The 20,933-nt window shown below is 39.9% G+C and overlaps 1 protein-coding gene across 2 annotated transcripts in view; it reads right to left on the bottom strand.

Annotated features, from left to right (window-relative positions):
• MAP2K5 (mitogen-activated protein kinase kinase 5) overlaps positions 1-20,933 on the bottom strand; it is a 139,816-nt gene that overhangs the window by 107,876 nt on the left and 11,007 nt on the right. For both annotated transcript variants that reach the window (XM_082005337.1, XM_082005336.1), the window contains exons 3-8: positions 18,088-18,155; positions 12,701-12,770; positions 9,044-9,084; positions 8,227-8,294; positions 5,451-5,499; positions 237-301 (exon numbers count right to left, since the gene is read on the bottom strand). In XM_082005337.1, the coding sequence (XP_081861463.1) occupies positions 237-301; positions 5,451-5,499; positions 8,227-8,294; positions 9,044-9,084; positions 12,701-12,770; positions 18,088-18,155 (361 nt within the window). The remainder of the gene's footprint in view (positions 1-236; positions 302-5,450; positions 5,500-8,226; positions 8,295-9,043; positions 9,085-12,700; positions 12,771-18,087; positions 18,156-20,933) is intronic.

Consider the following 20,933-nt stretch of genomic DNA (forward strand, 5'->3'; position numbering starts at 1 on the left):
GCTAAGTATTAAAAAGATAATAAAAATGCACCAGCCCTCACAGCACCCAAGAGCAGATACCTTGTAAATATGTAAAGAGAATTCTTAAAAAGTTTATATTAAGAATTTCTTTTATAATCTTTTCTGCATAGCAGCAACGGCCCACCTACATCTCACGACAAATATGAAGGGTAAAAAAAAACAGAGCGCTGTTTAAATTTTATTTTCAGAAATTTTAAGTGAAATTCAACACTCACTTGTAGACTGTGCCTCCATTGCCATGACCGAGGATGTCTCGATACCGTATGTCTTGTTCATTCATCTCCACAAGAAAGAAAGAAAAACAAAAGAGATGTCATGCTGTGGATGGAAATGTCAAGGAAAAGCAACTCTAGGCCATAAACAACAAGCAGTCTGGGTCATTTCAAGTTCAGCTGCAAGAACGAGAAGATCAATACAACATTTGCTGTCCAATTTATAAAAGACGATACCAAGGGACAAAGTGATGGAAAGTTTAATGACAATTTGTTTGCCTGGGTCATTTCATTAAAGTTTGATAAAAGGTGTCAAAATGGAATGATATAATATAGCTCAAGAGGGTCAGGTCACAGATACTGATAGGAAAAGGGTCTCCAGAACAGCACATAACCAAAGCCAAAGTTGGAGGTGAATGGAAACAATCCAACAGAAAGCTGTCATCTTAAGTATGGCTAGAGAAGTTTATGATTTATTCTGGAATCTGCATAATTGATACTAATTGAGTGACAGTTCTGTCAGTAGCATTGCTTCGTAGTGCTTAATTTATATACCTTTTAACTAGAAGTAGTACTCTGAAAAAAAAACCAGTCTTGAACGGCTACCAATAAAAATAATTTTCCTTGAAATACACAACTAATTGCTTGCCTCAATCTTTCTGCTCACTGGGACAACTCTCCATGTATGATGATATCCTCAGACGTTCAAGCAGAAGCCTGATACAAGCACTGTACATTGCAAATGCGGGAATTTGGGATCTTTCTGATATGGATTTTATAAAAGGTTATTACACATCACCTTGCTGGATGAGCAATTCAAATGTAAAATTACAATTCAACCTCCTCCTGTACAAATACAGTTAAACTGACCTTCCTGCTAAACTGCCTATTAAAAAAACAGTAAAATCACTACAGACATTTTTGGAATGCACATTCATACTTGAAATTAAGTATTTTAATGAGAGTAAATTCTGGGCTGCACGTATTTGCTATTCCAGAAAGATCTCCACTGCCTGATCTCTCTAAGTAGTAAATGTCTGGGCAAATCCCATTTTTAGAAGATATTTTCATAGGAATTTGTTACCAAATCATTAACTTGTTTTTATTAACTATTTATATTTGATGGGATACCAAGTGAAACATTTCACATGAGTTGGCATGGCTGCTTTAAAGACTGTCATTTTTGTATGTTAAAAGGCATCAAGAAAACCTTAATGATACGTCTGGTCTGCTATCACTGATGTGATTAGAGATCATGTAAGCACATCTGAGATAGCTTCAAATTAGCTGTTTCAAGTGCCACTAGCACCACGGGGAAAGCCATGGCGAGCTCGCCATAAGCTAACTACCCATATTTATCCAACTTCTGAAATGGCTTTTAAAATTCGGTGGGGACATGTGCCCTTCAGTTACCAAGCCATGTTTAAGCATCCACTTTCACATGTTGTCAGCGAAGACTAGAGGAACTTTGCCCCTGCCTTCAACTGGAACATGTAAGTGATGGTAACAAGCCGAAATGCCCTGAAGAGTCAATACTCAGCGTGTCGTACGAACAGAAAATAGAATATTCAATTGATCTAAACCAGTATGTTTTAAGGACAGAAATAATGAACCCCAAAATTTGTGTTCTTTCCTTTCACTACCTGAATAAAAAGCATGCTTGTTTCTCACAGGAAATACTTCTCTTACGCATTTCTTCCAGTGAGGTCAAAATCTCTGAGTTCCGAGAAAATTCAAAATGCCTCAAAGCAGAAGTTGACTCTACATTATTTTCTATTTGTAGTTAAACCGGGGCCAGATATCTTAAGAGGGCATGAAATGGCCAATTCAAGTATCAAGGTTTATGATGAAAATGAAAATTTATTTTATTACTGAAAGCTATCTTGCTTATTGCATCAATCAGAAAATGCAAATAAAGAGGGGAAAAAAAGACACTTCATAAGGAACAATAATTCATGAATGGGTTTTGAAATACGTGAAGCATCTATATGGGATCCCTTGCTCTAAACATAATTTCTCTCAGACTGCAATACTTGTTAATTTAAAGCACATACTGTGTTTAAGGAGTTCTGCTCTTCGAAGCTGAAGGACTTTAATTCTCCAGTCTTTGAGGTAACAACAAACATCACTTTCTACATTCCCAGCAATGTTCTTATCAACAAAACTCTTAAGAGAAATCGAAAGAATCCACAAAGCTACGAACATATTTGTATCTTTGCTTCTTGGGGGGAAAAAAGAATTTTTTTTGTAGTTACACAAGTTATAAGCAACAAACTGAGCAGAAGCAGAGCCATACGGCATTTTCTCTTTTCTCCCGCTTTTTTTTTTTTTTGCTAACTGGTAAAAGGAGAGTATGTTCTTCACAGCATTCCCTAAAAGCCAGCGATAGGAGCAGCTCCATCCTGGGATGCCGCGCTGCTCGTGCCTGCTGCCAACCCAGCACCATTTCTTGTCTCTACTCACAAAGAGCAACCAGAATCCCAGGGTAAAATAAAGAGCAACCAGAATCCCAGGGTAAAATAAAGAGCAACCAGAATCCCAGGGTAAAATAGGAAGACTCGGGGGGAGCAAGGGTCCGCCAGCAACCGATAGAGAGATAAAGTGTGATTTACTGGCTCAAATAAAGATGCCAAAAACATGTGGCGATTTATTTATTTTACTGGGAAAACTGGATTCTCAATCATAAAATGATAACATCATAACAATGAACTCAACAGTATGGACTGGAATATTAAACCTGCACAACTGGGTTTGATTGGATGCCAATAGTAACAGAATTAATGAAAAAGCAAAACGGACTTCAATTACGGATCAGCAAACAAAACATCCCTTGCTTATACCTGCTGTTTTGGAAAGGAATCAGCGTCTATCTCTTGTAAATCATTAAAACCAAAATGCTCAATTAATCCTTATTTTATATGTAAGGCCTGGCAGAGGCAAAGTCCTATAGCCATGCCTTTGCTTTACGAATCGAAGCAATAACGGTTTCAGAAAGCAGTCACACTCTACGAGCAGACAATTGAAGAGATTTAGTAAATCCCACTTTATAGAGCAGAGACTAATCGGAAAACACAAGCCAGTCAAATGTTTCTTATGAACTGTTGACACTATATCAATGCTGAATCAATTGGTGGCATTTACTCTGAGTGACAGAAAAGAAATAAATATTTATATCACATCACCTATATCAATGAACCTAGGCAGAAAGCTATTTCTAACTTGTCAATATTTGATTATCTTGAAGAATCATGTCCCCTTCTTTTAATGATTAATATGAATTCCTTATTAAACCTAAATGGAAACTACTAGAGGAATAGCATTATGAATGCCTGAAAGCATAAATTGCCAAAAAATAATAAAAAATAATAACCCAACCCATATTTAAGTAACAATAAGTGTGACGTAATCCCCCAAAAGGGGGAAAAGGTAAAGTTACAACTGGAAACCTATTTCCAGTTATGGATCTGTGACCAAATTTTGCAGAACACAATGCAGCATAACAAAAAGCATTTTCTCTTGACAGAAAGCACTGTAACTCCTATCAGAGTAGGGTGAATAAAAGGTACTATTAAAACTTATTCTGAATTTTCTCTTTTTTAAAATGGGTTTAAGTAACATTTTTTAATATCATAATAAGAATTTTGGTTTCTGTATACCTTTCTAAAATTCTACTATGCAGGAAAGAAATCTGTAACAATCTATTGCAGGACATACAAAATACTAATTTCCATTACTTAGGACAAATAAAATGCCAAATACAGCTTATGGACTCAGTCACAGAAAGAGGGCTACTCACATTCAGTAAATTCTACTTTAAAAAAAAATTAGCAGTATTGGAGTAATTATCAACTTCACCTTAAAAGTTTAGAAGCGTGCTGCTGGTACTTACATCATTTTAAGTTATCCAAAGCAATATATTGTTTAGCTATAATTTTGGAACATTAACAAATCTACCTGGGAGGAATCTGCAAATATTAAACTACATCTGCACGTAAGACGTGCTGACAAGCTTAAAAATACATTTCCAAGCTGTATTCAAAGGATTCGGTGCCAAACAGGCAAGGCTGCAATACCGGGCTGTTTGACTCGCGCTGTAGAGGGGAGCTCTCATCTATTAGACCACAACGTTACAGGTGATACCGAAGGACAAGCATGAAGACCAGCCTTTATCTTCTTGACACGCTCAACTACAACTACTTGATTCATGAAATGCCAATGAGGCTTGGAGAGGTCATTGTGTGAAGGCACTGAATACGCATCTGAGATAATTAAGATTTCAGCCTTCGAAACATGGAGGGGAAGTGAACAGCAGTTAAGAAAATCAATAAGAGTCTTTTATTTGCGGTGACACAGATGTCTCAGTCAATAGAGCCTAATAGGCAAGCTTGATCGCAACGGACAGGTGCCTGCCTCCAAGGCTATCAAAGGACTTTCAGGATGACAAACGTTAAAATATATTTATGTTGCCGCTGAAGAACCCAGGATTCTTTCAAGGTGGTTTAATTTAACGGTGTATATTTGATGTCATTACGCTACTGTAAGCCTGCCCATACATTCAGCTCAAAACGGGTACGAAATGATCGCTCCGTTTGTCGCGGACAGCCACTTGTCCATCAATTGTTACATTAAACCTTTCACTTCTGGGTGCCAGAATCCAGCTGCCTGGAGCAGGAAGAGAAAGTAACAAGAAAGCTTTCTACAACTTTGGGTGGTTTTTTTGGTTCAGTTTGTTTTGTTGGTTTGTGTTTTGGGGTTTTTTTTTTTTTCAAGAAGCTACAACATAAGGTGATTCCAAACATTACAGAGCAGTTCCTTGCAAGAACCTGCTAAATATTTAAGCATCTACTGCCCTAAAAAATCCGAAGGTCATTCTAACCGAGCAGTTGACTTAGTTATTCAAAATTGATTAACTTTCTTCCCTGAAATTGTGGCAGCAGTGCAACATGTGTGAGGTACTTCAATCTATTTGGAGCTAAATCTGATTAGCACATTTTGAGAAATGGGAAGCAAATTGCTATGCCAATCAAAGTAAATCAGGACACATAACTCATTCATATCATGAAGGTTTTCATGGTCCCTCCAGTCCTGTATTAAAAGAACACATTACAACTAAATGCGCAGTAAGCATCTCTCCACCTATTTGTGGTACGCCAGTCACTGCAGTATTAGGCAGTAACGGCACGTGCATGTAACCAAGGCTCGATCCAGTGCACCTACCTGGCCATTTGCAAGTATCTTCTTCAGCTCTGCAGAAGACTTTTTTAAGCTGAAAAAATAAGAGGCAATTATTTTTAATTACTGGGCCATTTCACTCTATAAAACAAAGTGAAACCATAAGAAATAACAAACCATCAGGTTAAGTTCACAGTTAGATATTCTGAATACATTTAACTTTAGCAACAGACTGATGTTCAGTACAGCTACTCCTCAAACTGCAGGCAGCAGAAATGGAGAAGCAACGGACATTTAAGACAATATTTTTTTCACCTTTGCAAACTAGCTTTTTTAGATACCTCACTATACTATCCTTTGAGATAGAACCTATTTTTTGCCAGTTTGAAGAAGAAAAATTTAAAAAGATACCCTCACACACTAGGTGTTTCAAAAAACGACAGGAAAATGAGATTCACACCTAGTTTTCAGGTGCCTTATCTTGTTTGAAAACCCCTTAAGGCATTATCCCTCAATAATTTCTATAAATCTGCAGCAGAAGGGTGTGCCATCAATGATGCCTCACTACCTCGGTTGACTGCAGACTGGAGCATGGTGAGCAGGTGAGTACAACTCCTGGTTTAGGCATCTTTGGGACATGCCTAAATTGAGGTGGATGAGCCCAGATCGCTGTGTGCACCCACTCCAGGTCTCCTTGCTGCTGCAGTCCCTGTGCTTTTTCAGGAGAAATTCCTCCTGTGTCGGTCGGTAGTCTTACATTATACAAAAGGACGCATATTATTTTCTTCTAGTAAGAGAACTTTAACAAACCCCAACTATCAGCTTGGTGTGTTTTGTAGGTAAAACTATTAATGGCTTCAAAGTATGTCCACCCACGCGCAAAATACTGCTTCACCTCCTTTCCTGACAAACTCTGTGCCTACAGAGTTGTTCAACACAACAAACTGCCTGGGGAGCAACATGTCTGCAAAAACTTAAGCTCAAAGAGACATTCTGCTCTTATAACTGAAGTTAAAAAAAAAAGTACAAAATAATATATTCTTGAAAGGCATGTGCACGTGTCTTGATCACAGATCATTATTAACAAGAACAGTGAAAACACAGATTTCATATTTGGTGGCTTTGTTCTTTAATAGGCCTCTTGTTCCCACGACTACTTTAAAGAAAAATTAAGTTTTCCAAGGAAACATAAGTTGATCTTGTCATCTTTCATGACTAACAATTTGTGAACATGAAACAAAGAGAGACTTTCAATTACTTCAAAAACAAAACTCATAGTGCAGAGGGTTTTGGAAAAGGAATGGCAATTAACCACCAAATAAGGTGACAAGAATCTTCTAGAAGCCTCATTTTCAATGCACTTTAAGAACAAGCTCAAAGAACAGGAAGTACTGAAAGCCAAAGCACAGCAGCAACAGAAAGCAGCTTTATTTAGTTCAGTGGTATGATGGATTGGGAGGACGACTGCAGTTTATAAAGACATTCAGATTTATTTTCTTTGAAGAGTCTTGGATAGGATCTTCACCAATGCGATACGGAGCAAATCTTACCCACGGGACAGGGCAAACTTTGCCAGAGGAGACTGACACAGGGTATTCGCTTTCTATTTTTTATCTCTACAATTAGCAAAGCCACTAAAGGGAAAATCAAAACTGGTGGTAGTGGTACTCGAATGGGGCTACCCGCCGCATCACAACTCCAGCGCTGCTGCCAACCATGCGCGGTGGCATCCTCCTCATCAACGGGGAACCGCGTTGCATCACTCCCACTGCGCAAAGACAGGGCTCGTGGGACAGTCCCACTACCGCAGCACTTTGCGGTGCCTGCCAGAACGGGTACCAACACCTCACCGACAGAACATACAGTATGACTCTGTCTTTGATCATGTTCATCTGTCAAATTTCTTGGTTCCGCCCCCCCCCAAAATGCTCCTGGAGAGAAAAGGGAGCAGCATGCTGATGCATGGATAAATGTAATATGATATGCTTATTAGAATAATAGAATAATTTAGATTGAAAGGGACCTCCAGAGATTTCTATTCCAACGTTTCAGATACGCTCTTATATGAAGAGGATGGAACCAGACTTTTCTATTAAGAATACACAAGCTTATTTTGTGGGTTTTTTTTGGTTTGTTTTAACATTAGCATGGAGTATAAAAACTTCATGTAATAGTTCATGTAATAAAAGGGAGTTTATGCTCCAGTATTTAAAAGCAGATCTCCAGGAAAAAAGAGAAAGAGTCCTCTTACATTTTAAGATCTTAATATGGGTTTTGAAATTAGGGCTGGAATCTAAAAGGAAAGATAAGGGAGACGGACTCGAAAACTTTGCTGAAGCTGCATGAAACAGGGCACCTCAACTGTTCAGGTTTTTCAAAAATCTTACTCCACAATAATAAACCTTCTGAATTAGGTATCAAATTTTAAAATCAACAAATCCTGGAATGAGACAAGCAAGAAAGATCTGAACATACAGACCTTGCCATAGACAGTGATGATTAGCTAGACGAAAACAAATTAGCTCACCCACAAACAGGATTTCAATGCTTTACAAAGGACAAAGCCACCTGAAATACCCAGAAAAGACTTATTTCTTTCAGGAGAAAATACTTCTCCTGAACAACCAGCAGTACGAGTCTAACAAGATCCATGAATCAAGGTAATTTTGTCTTCCCCGCTTCACTCCTGCGTGCCCAGTAGTCATATTGAAAAAGTTATTCAACATCAGGCTTATCGTTGGAAACTGCCACACACAAGGTTCCATTTTGTTTTAAGAAAAGAAAAGAAAACAAAACATATGCTCCCGTTCTTGACTCTTACCTATTGCTTGGAAGGGAATCCGAGACTGCTGCACTGCTATTATTAGCAGACCCTGCTCGCGTATTTACCTGCAGGCAGGGAAAGGATCTTTATCAGTCGTTTGTGTTCAGAGGACACTATTCTAATTAACCTGTAATTTGCCACGAATTTCTCATTTCACTACGAAGGTTAATTAGCTTGTTGCTAGGCATGCCGATGGTTGAGGTCTGGCCTGTATGTAGGTTAGCAGGCTACATAATTCATGGATTACAATATACTATCTTTACATCTTAAACACTTAGTTAAACAATACCAAAAAAGGGATGATATGTCCACCATTTATTCCCGTTTTAAAAACTAAACAATCATTTAATATATTCGTAGTCTTCTGCACTTCAGAAGGGGTCTGACTGCAGAAGCAATAAACATACCCGAATGAATCAAACAACCTAAACTGATTTCATTGCAGTGTCTTCCACACTGAGACAAATCACTGAAATCAAATGAATACGGTGGGGGTCTTTAAACTCCTTGAAGTAGTAGCAGACATTAGTTGATAAACTGAATATTAAGATTTAGGAACCTTATTAACAGAGGTTAAAAACAGAAAGAAAGGCAATTCCATTTTTAATAAAACTGTATAGACAGGTAACGCAGCCAACACCCAGCAGATGAATCCTTCTCCCACCCTCACGAAAAAAAAAAAAAAAATTAAAAAACCCCAAACAATCTGCTTGTCAGAGCTCAAGAAAGTGCAGTTTTATTTGACATTTCAATAAGTGGAACACAGCATTACAAATCCATCTAACTTTACTGAAACAATTATTGAAATTCGTACCTTCAGGCCATGTATGTTCCGTTTCCCAGGAGGCTTGCAGGCTGAAACAGTAATTGACTAAATTGTAGAACACATCAGGGCCATTTACAAATTTGCTCAAAATGAATCTTTTAAAAAGAAATGAGGGTGACACCAAAATTAGCAGAGAGAAATGATTGAAAAGTGCCTCACAAGACCCAGAGTGGGAATTATGAACCAGGATTTTTAACTTGCAGGAGTGAGCATTTATAAATGCTAAGAGCTTTCTGACACCATGTAATATAAATTCTAATTTCTGCTTAAAACACATCAAGAGAACTGCTGGCTTAAATTATCAGATTCTCTTTGTAATTCAAATTAAAATCAATATCTTATGTCACTATATTTTCACACGCTGTGTTTTTTCTGGCATTTAACAGAAATATTTGCAAGATGTATTTTAAAGGAAACGGCTACCACACACCACGAATTAGTCAGATTGTCAAACGCAGACAGTTTGTTTTAAATGGGGAAAAAACACGTCAGGGGCAGCAGCAGTGAGTCTCAAGAAACCAAATACCGGATAAATGCAATACAAAATGCCACATTTTGGACACAGATGTACAAATGGGGCAGCTTATTACCATGTCTAGGTTTACAGAGGGACATGCTGCTTGAGGAGAAAGTATTTTCCTAAAGTCTCTCGAACTATATATTGCCTTGTTCCTCCATTTGGTGAATGTGCTTTTGTCAAATGTTAAAGCCACAAAGGCTTCTAGCTACATGTTACAGACAGTTCCCATTTTAAAACTACAGTGCCCTACAAATTGTATGTTAAAGGGCCTGTCACTTTTGATTGATTGTCTGAGGAGGGATGAATTTGATTTTTCTCTTTCTCCGATGCACATGCATTTCACTTCAATTTTTGACAGCAGGAAACAGAACTATTTATTAGTCAGAAGGACACAGATGATAGTTATTAAACACATCAGGTAGGGCCAGGCCATGTGCCTTTAAATGACATTAGAAATTACCATGTGCATCTTAAAGAAGAAAAAATATTACGATAAAATGGGCATTAAAAAAAAAAGAACACAATAAACTATTCTAAAATACATATAAGCACATTATATTTTTTCAAATTAAAATAAACATTTTGAACAAGATATGAAAAGAATAATATTTTTTATGATATATATTTGAGTGGTATATTCACCTTGCATTCCACAGATGTGATACATGTAATGTAGACAGGACATATATGTGTGTGTATGCACATCCACACTCTTGTTTATGCATACGCATACACACAGGTTTATTTTCAGTATAAAAAAATAACTCTGGCTCTCACTACCCAGACAGCAACAAAGGATTTTTTTTAAAATTACACAAAATACCAGTTTTCCCCCATAAAGATCTTTAAATTATCAAAAGAAAACAGCACAGCCAAGGTAACAGTGGTGGCACATGGACATTTACGACTGGCAGGCATTATGGAAGACATGACTTTTTGGAAGCTGACTGGAGACAGCAACTGGGACCCTTCCTCAAAAGTATGAGAGGCAGAAAGGGAAAAGGACTCAAGGGAAGACGAGACATGCAAGAAAGCTCTTAAAAAGGGAGAACCTTAAATTACAGGCAGAAAAGCTGCGTGTTACTGATAGAGCTTTAAACTGCAGTACGTAGAGAGACATGGCCAAAAGGGCACGAAAGCAAACTGCTTGTGCTAACAAAATTTGCGACGTTCGTTAGAGAGGCAGGACTAGAACTTTAAATGCCAGAAGACAGAAAAAGAAATGCAGGAAGGTGCACTTTGTTCGATATTGCAGAAACACGTCAGCAGAACTTGGTGGCAGTCTGAGCATGAAGGGAGCTTTAAAGCTGCAACCCAGAAAGATCAGGGGTTTTAAGAAGGTGATTTGGAAAGATGGAGCAGCAACTCACTGAAGCGACGCAGAGCAAGGGGCAAGCCACCTACGAGGCAATACCCAGCAGACACGTGCGTAGCTGAGCCAACGGTGAAAAAGTGGCTATGAGCCCCATGTATTATCTCCTCCGCAGCACGGAGGCGAATTCAGAATCTGTACAAAGATGACTATCTTTGGATGTAAAGCAAATAGAAAAGAAGCCAGCAGCAGGAGCTGGAACTCACCTGGCTGGTTCTTCAGGAATGACCCAAAAGGAGACTCTAGAAGAGGTTAAGCCTGACTTGTAAGCACAAAACGTCCCTTTAAACACTCAGGCATGCCAGCTACAGAGCACCTCCTCCACAACCGACTTGAACTGTTTGCTTAAGGGGAAAGATACCCAATTGCTTTGCCTTTCCGAGAAGGGTTCCCTACCTGCTACCATCATCCACCCTACCAGCTTCTCTGAGCCACGTGAAAGCCTTAGCGTTTTATTCCTTGCAAGTGGCGGTCAGTGTTTTCAGACAGAGTGTGTGTCGGTAGTTAAATTGCCTTCCACAGGAGGAGGTTCAGGAGAAAGGCTGAGACCCTTGTACCTCAGCCTGGGAAGAGGCAGGAGATAGCTTCCCCCTTTGTAGCTGTCCTTGCACTCATCTCATGAGAACGCATCTCAACTGCTGCCTGCTCCGCAGTCCTGCAGCTCGAATATCTGAAGTCCCCCCTCAACCAGATCCTGTTAGCCTGAGCCTTAAAATAAATAAGAAATGAAAATCTTCATATTCCCCTTGAATTCAAGTTTCTTTTCCACAGGAGCGTACTAAACTACCAGGAAACCCAGCCTCCTTTCGAGACCTTATTAGCATGTGCTTGAGAAGACTGTTGGTTAATTGCCCAATTCAAACTTCAGAGAGTTGTAAGTAATGGAAGTCTAGAATGTTTAATTGGGAAACTCATAGTATGATTATTTGTATAATATCAGTTAAGTGAGAAGAGTTTAATTTTTAATTATTTCAATTAATTTATTGCTGGGAGATTTACTTGGAGAATTTAAACCTTATCTGTTTCATCAATTAAGAATCAGAGATTCAAAGACTGAATAGTGAGAGCATCTGAATGAATCAGCAGAATTATGTAATGTATTAGTCTTTTTTTAACCATTATTTGATTTCAGAGAGTGTGGTGCATTCCAAAAAACCTAATGAGCTGCCTACAGATTTTTGTTCAGGATGTAGATGACCTATTTTTTAACTGCCTCAGCCCACATAATTGATTATATATTTCCCTGCTCAGAAGAACTATTAAAGTACCTGTGATCGTTCTTGATACAACTGCTAAGTGCCCAAATCTCAAATAAAATGTCACAGATAGAGCTTCTGTGACAGACATGTTCCCATTTTCAAAATGAACAATGACAGTCACGTTCCCCAAGTCTGTCAGACTGATTAACGATATTAAAAAAATCTTAACAAATCCAAATTTTCATAAGTATCCAAAACTTAAGTTATTCATCTGCTTTGGTTTCAATACAATGAATTCAACCAATTAGTTTTTTAAATGTACATAAATATGTACTATGCAAACTGAATCTTGTTAGTTTAATTTACTCCAGTAAATTAGCTATTTTATATGCAATAAATGTAGTTTTCACTACGCTCCCCACAATAATGAATTCTTCTATCCAAATTAAGAGGTAAACATCATGTTATGTGCATTTAAACCTCCCAAAAACATAACTGTTGATGAAACAGTTTACTGATATCATCATTGTTGATTAGAATTTGTTAAGCATTACCTCTTGGATATATCTGTAGAGGCTCTATTAACTGTCCATTTACTTGCTGTTCCATTACAGTGGAGTAATACTGCAAAGAGATTAAAGAAAGAGATTACTCAGTAATGTACGAATAGTAGTAAGAACACTTACGGATTGTTCGATTCAATGAATTTTTTTTTTTTTTTTTTTTTTAAATTGCTGTAGTACATATCAGCCTTTAGAACGCTTTCACTCAGCAAAGCAGCACGGGAGGAACATAAGCAAGAGGCTGCCAGCCCCAGCACGGTACTGACTCCGGCACAGGGATCTATTATTGGCTCAACTCCACAAATTTCAGGCCCACCTGAAACCTGGGAATGCTTCAAAAGACTGAGCAAATGAAACATTTACAGCAAAAACAGCAGCTGCCACACCTGGAGAAGCCAGGAAAACCAGTCAAATGTGGAAACAAAGAAAAGCTGTAAATATAGTCAAAAACCGTGCAATTAGGAAAACTCCAAGGGAGAAAAGAATCTGGAAACTATCCAAGAATTTGCAGTGATGAAGCGCAGTCAGGGCAGTTGGGGCCACATCCCACGTAAGCGGAGATGTCGTGCGTTCCCTTAGCGTACAAATTTAATGCACAGTAGGGTATGCAAAAGTGTTACCAGAAAGCCACTGCAAACATACTGAGACTTTGGACCACGGCACCTGGACTCCACAGGAGCTGCTAGGACTGATCCAGGGGGGAAGGTTATTGCTAAAGAAAGGCTAAGAATGGACAAAAAGGGATGCAAAAGTATCTGAGAACATCAAAATCCCAAAAGCCAGAACATATGTAACGTGGAATGAGGAAGCCTGGGAAGTGGCATGAGGATGAAGAGCGGCCTTAAATGAAGAAATAAACATTTGGATTACATAAATTGAAATCTTTATTAGCCTTTTTTAATTGACCCTCCCTCCTGAGGAGGGGCGAACACTCACCAGACAGGACGTTTAACATTACGACCAGACAATCCCAGGGCAGGAGACAGACCTTGCTGTGAGTTTACTGTCTATAACCCGCACATCTCTCATCACGATGTGTTAAATATTGAAAGCACATCACAAAGCACGTTCCTTTTGCAAATCGCCGAACGTCTTTGAAGCAAACACGCTGGCTGTGGGCCAGATCTTCATGGCATAAATCAGTGTAGCTCCACTGACTTTCATGCTAATTCTCACCAGCCGAGTGTGGTCTAAGACTTCAGCATGTCACTGTTACCAGCGTTTTGTGATACTATTACTCAAACTGGCAAGAATAGATGTCAACAAGGAAAAAAATTATAGGTCTCCATGGAATCAAACACATGTATTTCACTCAGGCCAATGGTTTCCCATAACGCAAGCATTTTCTACTTATGCAACTTAAAAGAGACAAAAGTTTATTAGCTACCTGATGTTACAAAACATTTTTCTTTCCTCTTAAAATGGGATTAAAGATGTGAACTATAGTAAGCAAATGTTAGGTGGACAAAGTCAATTTATATGCGAAAGTTTAGTGCTTCTCTTTCACATTCATTTCAAGACACAGGAAGAAGTTTCCTTTTTGTGAAAAAAATTGTTATGAAGAAAACTGATGAGGGTTTATGGATCCGTCCAGCCCCGTCGCCTGTGTGTACATCTCGTACGATGTCTGCTGCTAAAAGCATTTCCCCCATTAAAATATCGCCGCAAGATTTTTGAGGGGAGCATCTCATTCATCCTAGCGTACAAACATATAAATCTACACCTACAATAACCGTGTAACGCATCATTATCCTGTGCTTACACAGAGCAAAGCTATTAACTACAGAAGCCCACTCTTTTGAAATGGTCAAGAAGTTCTTCAGGAGTCAGGACTACCCCCCAGACTTATTTTGTATCATGAATGACATGGCAAATCCTCTCCCACATCCCCATATCCCTTCATAAAAATGTGTCACCAGTACCTAATAGTTATGGAGCTGTGAAAGAATCTCCTGCTCCACTGTGGACCAAAATCACTTAAGAAAAACAAACTTTCTCATTACCATTTTAGTAGTGGCATTCTATGACCTGGAGACATATATATCACACACTATAAACATACAATACATACTCTCTAGAACAATAAACTAAAATAAACATGCATGAGACTGTTTCCTACAAAAAAACCCCCACACCAAAAAAACCAAAACAGAGGGGGAGAGAGAGAAAAAAACCACGTCCCTCTCCATTACTCAAACAGTGATGACAAGTAAATGAAATATCAATCATGTAAGCTGTCAACCTTTTGGGACAGCAATAACTGTTAACAAGTAGTCTGGAAAAATTGTCTGAAAATGACTTGTCCTCCACACATGAGCATTTGAGGTTTCCATGGAAAATTAAGATGCCAGTGGCTATTTGGAACATTGTTCAGGTATTCTTTTTAATGGAAAATTTGCCAGTTATTGATCCAGAGCATGTACCCCTTGCTTTCAGAAAGCTGCAAGCAACTTTCCAATCAGTGGCTGTCAAAAAAATTACTGCCTTTTTATACTGATACAAGACAACAGCTAAAGTGCAACTCCACTGCTACTCAATGTCTGTCTTTAATTAACTGCAGTGCACAACAGAAAAATAATTTTACTTACCATTCCACAATATTTACATAGGCATAATGCAAAATTTTTTTGCATACTCTCAAATAATTCCAGAACTGCATGAAATCAAAGAACCTAAAGATAAGAGGTCATGTAAAATTCAAAACATATTCCCCAATTATAGTGTCATACCTGCACAAAACAGATCTGTATTCTCAGGGAATTATTTTTTTTGTTCTTAAACTGAAAGAAAACCCTTCACTTTTGCTTTGAAGAATATTAGCAGAACTGGAGGCAAACTGCACCATGTCAAAATTGCTGGAAATATTTTAGCAGCTGTTCAATCCTCCAAATATTTGTTGCAGGCCTCAAAATACTCAAAAATGAGTATTTTTCTTCCCCGGTATTTCTTCAAGATTACAATAGATTCATTCCTTCTCCCGTAGGCTAAGAACATTTGTTGTCTTATAAACATACCCCAAAATGACACCTAGACGATGTTAGAAAGTTAAACCATCAATGCAACACAAATAGAAAACAAGTTTAAAACTGAAGGGAAAATTTTCAGAGAAGAAAAGCTGCTGAAGCGGAAAGAAGTCATTTACAGACATCCCATAATTTTTAAGGGAAAGCAGAGAGTTGAGCAATCATAACTCTAATGTACTGAAACTTTAACAGTAAGCTTGGAAGCATAGCAAGAAGATGACCTTACAAAGGCATGATTAATCGTAAGACTGTGCCACGGAAAATTCAAGTTTTTCAGTTTAACAGCAAAAATGGCAGACAGTTTAGAAGAAAAAAAATAATAGTCAAGAAACACAAGGAAGTCCAGTGGGGAAGCATCACCAGTGATCTAGTTGTATGAGACAAAACAAAAAAACCCCTCAAACAAGCACAAAACCCCGTCGACTGCAAGATTTTTGCTTCTTCATTTCACACAACTGTCTTACTCTCTTCAATATCAAACTTGTAATACAATGGTTTCACCTCCTCTGGAAAGAAAACTGCACATAAAAGGGGCTTATTTAATAAATCCCTTGAAAGCGTTTCGCAGAGATCAACCTCCAGCATCTGGAACCTGCACTTCTTCCACCCCAGGACTAAGTCACAGGCAATGACTGACGTCTCTTTGAACCAGGGTCTGCTAACAGACTTCCAGTAAACGAACGTGCATCCCAGCCTTTGCAAGACAAGAAACAGTACAATCTCTGCAGGCATCAAGAGGATCAGAATTTCACTGTGGAAGCCTAGAAAACATGAGATCTCTTCACAGAATCACAAAGGTTGGAAAGGACCTTCAAGATCATCAAGCCCAACCATTAATCTAGCACCGCCATGTCCCCTAAACCATGTTCTGAAGCGCCACATCCACATGTTTTTTGAACACTTCCAGAGATGGTGACTCCACCACCTCCCTGGGCAGCCTGTGCCAATGCTTGACCACTCTCTCAGTACAGAAATTTTTCCTAATATCCTATCTAAACCTTCCCTGGCGCAACTTGAGGCCATTTCCTCTTGTCCTGTTGCTGGTTACTTGGGAGAAGAGACCAACACCCTCGTCGCCACAACCCCCTTTCAGGCAGTTGCAGAGAGCGATGAGGGCTCCCCTCAGCCTCCTCTTCTCCAGCCTGAACACCCCCAGTTCCCTCAGCCGCTCCCCATCAGACTTGTGCTCCAGACCCCTCCCCAGCTCCATTGCCCTTCTCTGGACACACTCCAGCACCTCAACGTCCTTCTTGTCGTGAGGGGCCCAACACTGAACACAGGATTCGAGGTGCGACCTCCCTGGGGCCGAGCACAGAGGCACTGAAACATGGATCGTTTGTGCTAAGTTCACAACGAAACTACACGGGTTTTGTCAAATGCTAGAGAACACGTGCCCAAAAGCAACCCATTAAGCAGAGACTCAAGCAAGACATAGAGGATCCAAGCATGTCTCTGCTCTGCTTCCTCTGCGACAGGGAACTGGTGAGGAGGACTACACTGAACCAAGTCATTAAGTCCCACCAAAACCACCTATGAACAGCACTAGACAGGGCTTGTTCGTGGTGTGTTCAGAGTTAAGGCACCAGCACAGCGAGAAGAGCACTTTATAAGGAACTAGCATTCCACCCGGCTTAGACAGAAAATACCCATTTGTTATTTTCTTGGTTATCAATTTAATTTGAAGGGAAATGTTAAATGGGTTTTTTTCCACTTACATCTGCAGCATGAAAGATACACTGCAACTATATTCAAAATTATTTTGTTTCAATAAGTAACTGCGTACTTTATTTCTGTAGACAGATTTTACATTTATAGGTGTCTAGATAGAGATTCTACACAAATCTATGTATACAAAGGCACACACAGACACACATATATCTTATATTAAAAAACAGAAAATACGTCTTTAAATCCTCTATGAATATTGAGCCTGCAGCTACAATGAAACTCTTCTGTTAGGAGGGGTGAAACAGTCTCCAGATGAAAGTAGATTTTGAAAAATTTTTAGAGCCCAGGGGTTCATTTTTAATGAGCCGTTACTTTAAGTACTGCATAAAAAATACAAGAAATTGATAGTCCATTTAGCCTGCACTATACCTAATGCAAAAGTCATTAAGATGCATTATTCTTAATGTTTATGATATGATCAGTAAGTGTACAAGTCCCTTTTTTTTTTTTTAAAAGTCAAGCTTGCCCATGTATCTCATGTGATACAGTTTTTAAACACCTACACTTAATAGTGGAATATTGTACTGTGAACACTGCAGCTTATACCAACGCTTTGATACAAGCAAAAATACACAAACAGACACCGAAGAACACAGAAAATATCAGCATTTGTTATACTATACCTACATAGGACAGCATGGCTTTCATTTCTTCATCGCTTCTAACAGTAATCCGATCGCCATCCTCATCTTCATCTAACAAAGAAATACATTCATGAACAATGGAAGAAGGATATTTACAATTTTAATACGTTTTTACCTGGGCTTTTAGAAGCAAATAAAAACATGAAGACTCTATAAGCCAACGACACAGGTAACCATGTACTCTGAATAACAACATACAATGACTGCAAACACTAATTAACAAAGACTACAATTACATCTAGAAAGGAGGCATGAACAAAGTGCTCAGAACTGCTCACAACAGCTCTTTTACTGCCAGAACCTCTCCAGAAGCCGAGCACCTTACACACGCTGTAATAACCCCTGCTGAAACCCATCACGGTATCCTTCCGACGCAGCAAACAGACAGTAAAATCTCTGAGTGCGCTCCCATCCTCCCAGAGGGAGCTAAGTTGTGGCAGTTTCTTTCATTGGAATTACTAGAAATTTTAAAAAAATAATGATTAAATTTTCCTCCCACTAAAACCTTCTGGTCTTACCGTCAACCCTACCTCCGCTCACCCGCCCTGCCTCAAGTTCCTCCCGCCCCTCTGCCCCGTGACAAAAGCACGGGCACCTCTGCTTCTTCGCGACGCTGCCTTAAAAACCGCGATTTAGAAGCGGCCACGAACCCGCAGTGTTTCTACAGAGAGGTTTAGACGGAGACGGGAGTTTGTGCGGAAGCGGCAGCGGCCGGTGTCCCTGTTCCAGGGCAGCTGGGGGTGAAGGAGGCACGAGCAGCACTACCAGGCAGTCGCGGTTTGGCGACGACGCGCTCTGGGCCTAAGGCAAGAGGCTGCTGTCAGAACAGAACCAGAGGAGAGGGAGCGAGACTGGGAAAGGCTCCAGCAGAGCAAGGCGTTCAGAAAGAGTTATTAATACGAAGATCTGAAGGAGGAATAGGCTTTCCAAAGACATATGGCAGGATTCAGCAGGTGCAGGTTTACCAGGGGGCTCAATCCCCGCCATTAGCAGCAGCTGGTGCAACAACACGCTCCGGTGTCACAGCCGCAGTTGCCGAGACGCCCCGTGCGGTGCCTCCACTCCGACAGGAGCGGTGGCCACCCCGTCCCCTCCTGCCCCGGCCCTCGCGGAAAGCTCGGGCGCCTTCACCGATGGGAGAGCCGCACCGGTCGCCAGATGAACGGAACAGACCCTCCCCTCCAAGCCAGTTACCAAATGTTAATTTCTTTTTATTGCTGTAGCTTTGGGGGAGAAAGGAGGGGTTAATGATCTGTCTCCAATTTTTGCCTGCTGCAATTTAAATATCTTTCTTAGATACTTATTAAAAAAACCTAAAAAACCAAAGCACACTGGTGTATAGCCCAGTTTTACATTTGTTTTTCCCCTTTGGACAGGGAGCTCTTTGAAAATAAAACAACAACAAAACATCCAACTGATACCAAAGAATGGCTGACAAATTCACGTGCCTTTTTGGCCAGAAAACATCCGTTGTGAGGAATCTCAAGCATGCGGGGCCCATTTGAGTTGGGATATCTAAGAGGCCCAAGACACCCACCTGTTCCCAAAAGCTGCCGGGGCTCAGTGTGTCAGGACGCATCCACGCACACGAGGACGGACAGACCAGAACAATTCTGCTCGCGCTCCAAGTTGCGAGCAAGCCGGTCAGAAAGCCGTACGGTTACAAAGGAAAAGCACCCTGCACCAGGAAATCAAGGAGCAACATACGCACCGTATTTCAAACACCTGTTAAATACCAAAGAGTGAGGAGACGGAGATTGAGCGAGTGCATTTACTCCTCAGATTTGGTCAGATTTGCTCCTGAGCAGCTTGGGATGCAAGCAGAGGCTGGGGCAGTCTGTCTGTCTGTCCCCGCATCTGTAGGCATGCTCCGATACACATGCTCTCTACAACCACGGCCCCTACGTATTATATCAACATAAAAAAGTGCCATTACGTCCCTGGATGGAAACCCAGGCTTGCTCCTAGTTCTGCAAAGAATCTGGCAACAAATCTGAGCCAACAAATTAAAATTACCCAAGAAAAGGACTTTGTTAATTTTGCCTCTGAAAACCTAGCAGATAATTCTGGGGCTATAATGAAAAAGAGCAAAACAACGCAGGAAAGAGAGCAAAACAAGAAGAGACCGGGGGGGGGCGGGAAAAGAGCATAAAAACCTTAGAATTATACTTTGAAGATGTATTGGAAGAGAGCTACGAGACACTGAAAACATGAACGCTGGAAGAGGAACTAGACAGCACAACAAAGTCCTACAAGAGCCTTGTCTCATGGAAGTTTAACTGGTGAATTGCCAGATTGCTAAAGCTACTTGCTAGGGTTACCAGCCTGCAGCGAGCCACGAATGATGGAAAGATGAAGAAGAGTTAGCGAGTTGAAACCGAATGCTTCCTGGCCTGGAAACATTTTAGGCAGAAAGGAGGAGGAGTTGTAAAACTGCTACCTGGCCGAAACCCAAGTCCCAGTCGCAGTGTGTGACGGAATAAGAAAGGCTGAAGAAGCAGCTGCTGGAATAGTGAACACAATGAACACCATGCATCAACAAGAAGGGATCAGAGGAAAATGCAGAAGAGGGGAAACCTGGCAGAGACGAATATACGGAGATAAAAGCGGTTAAGCAGGCCTGGCTTGAGGGACCAAACTGAGCTGGGACAACCAAAAAAAAGAAAAAAAAAACCCTGGAAAACTCTTGAAGTCCACTTGCAAAATGTTTATTAAAAAAAAAAAATTAAAAAAATCACACATTATTCATTTCAAACTATTAAGAAATTAATTCCAAAGTTCTCAGAACTGCAGAATTCCCGATGGTGGTACAAAGAGAATAAATTAAAA

This window comes from Phaethon aethereus (genome assembly GCF_964289735.1).
Source record: "Phaethon aethereus genome assembly, chromosome: 12".
Taxonomy (NCBI): Eukaryota; Metazoa; Chordata; class Aves; order Phaethontiformes; family Phaethontidae; genus Phaethon; species Phaethon aethereus.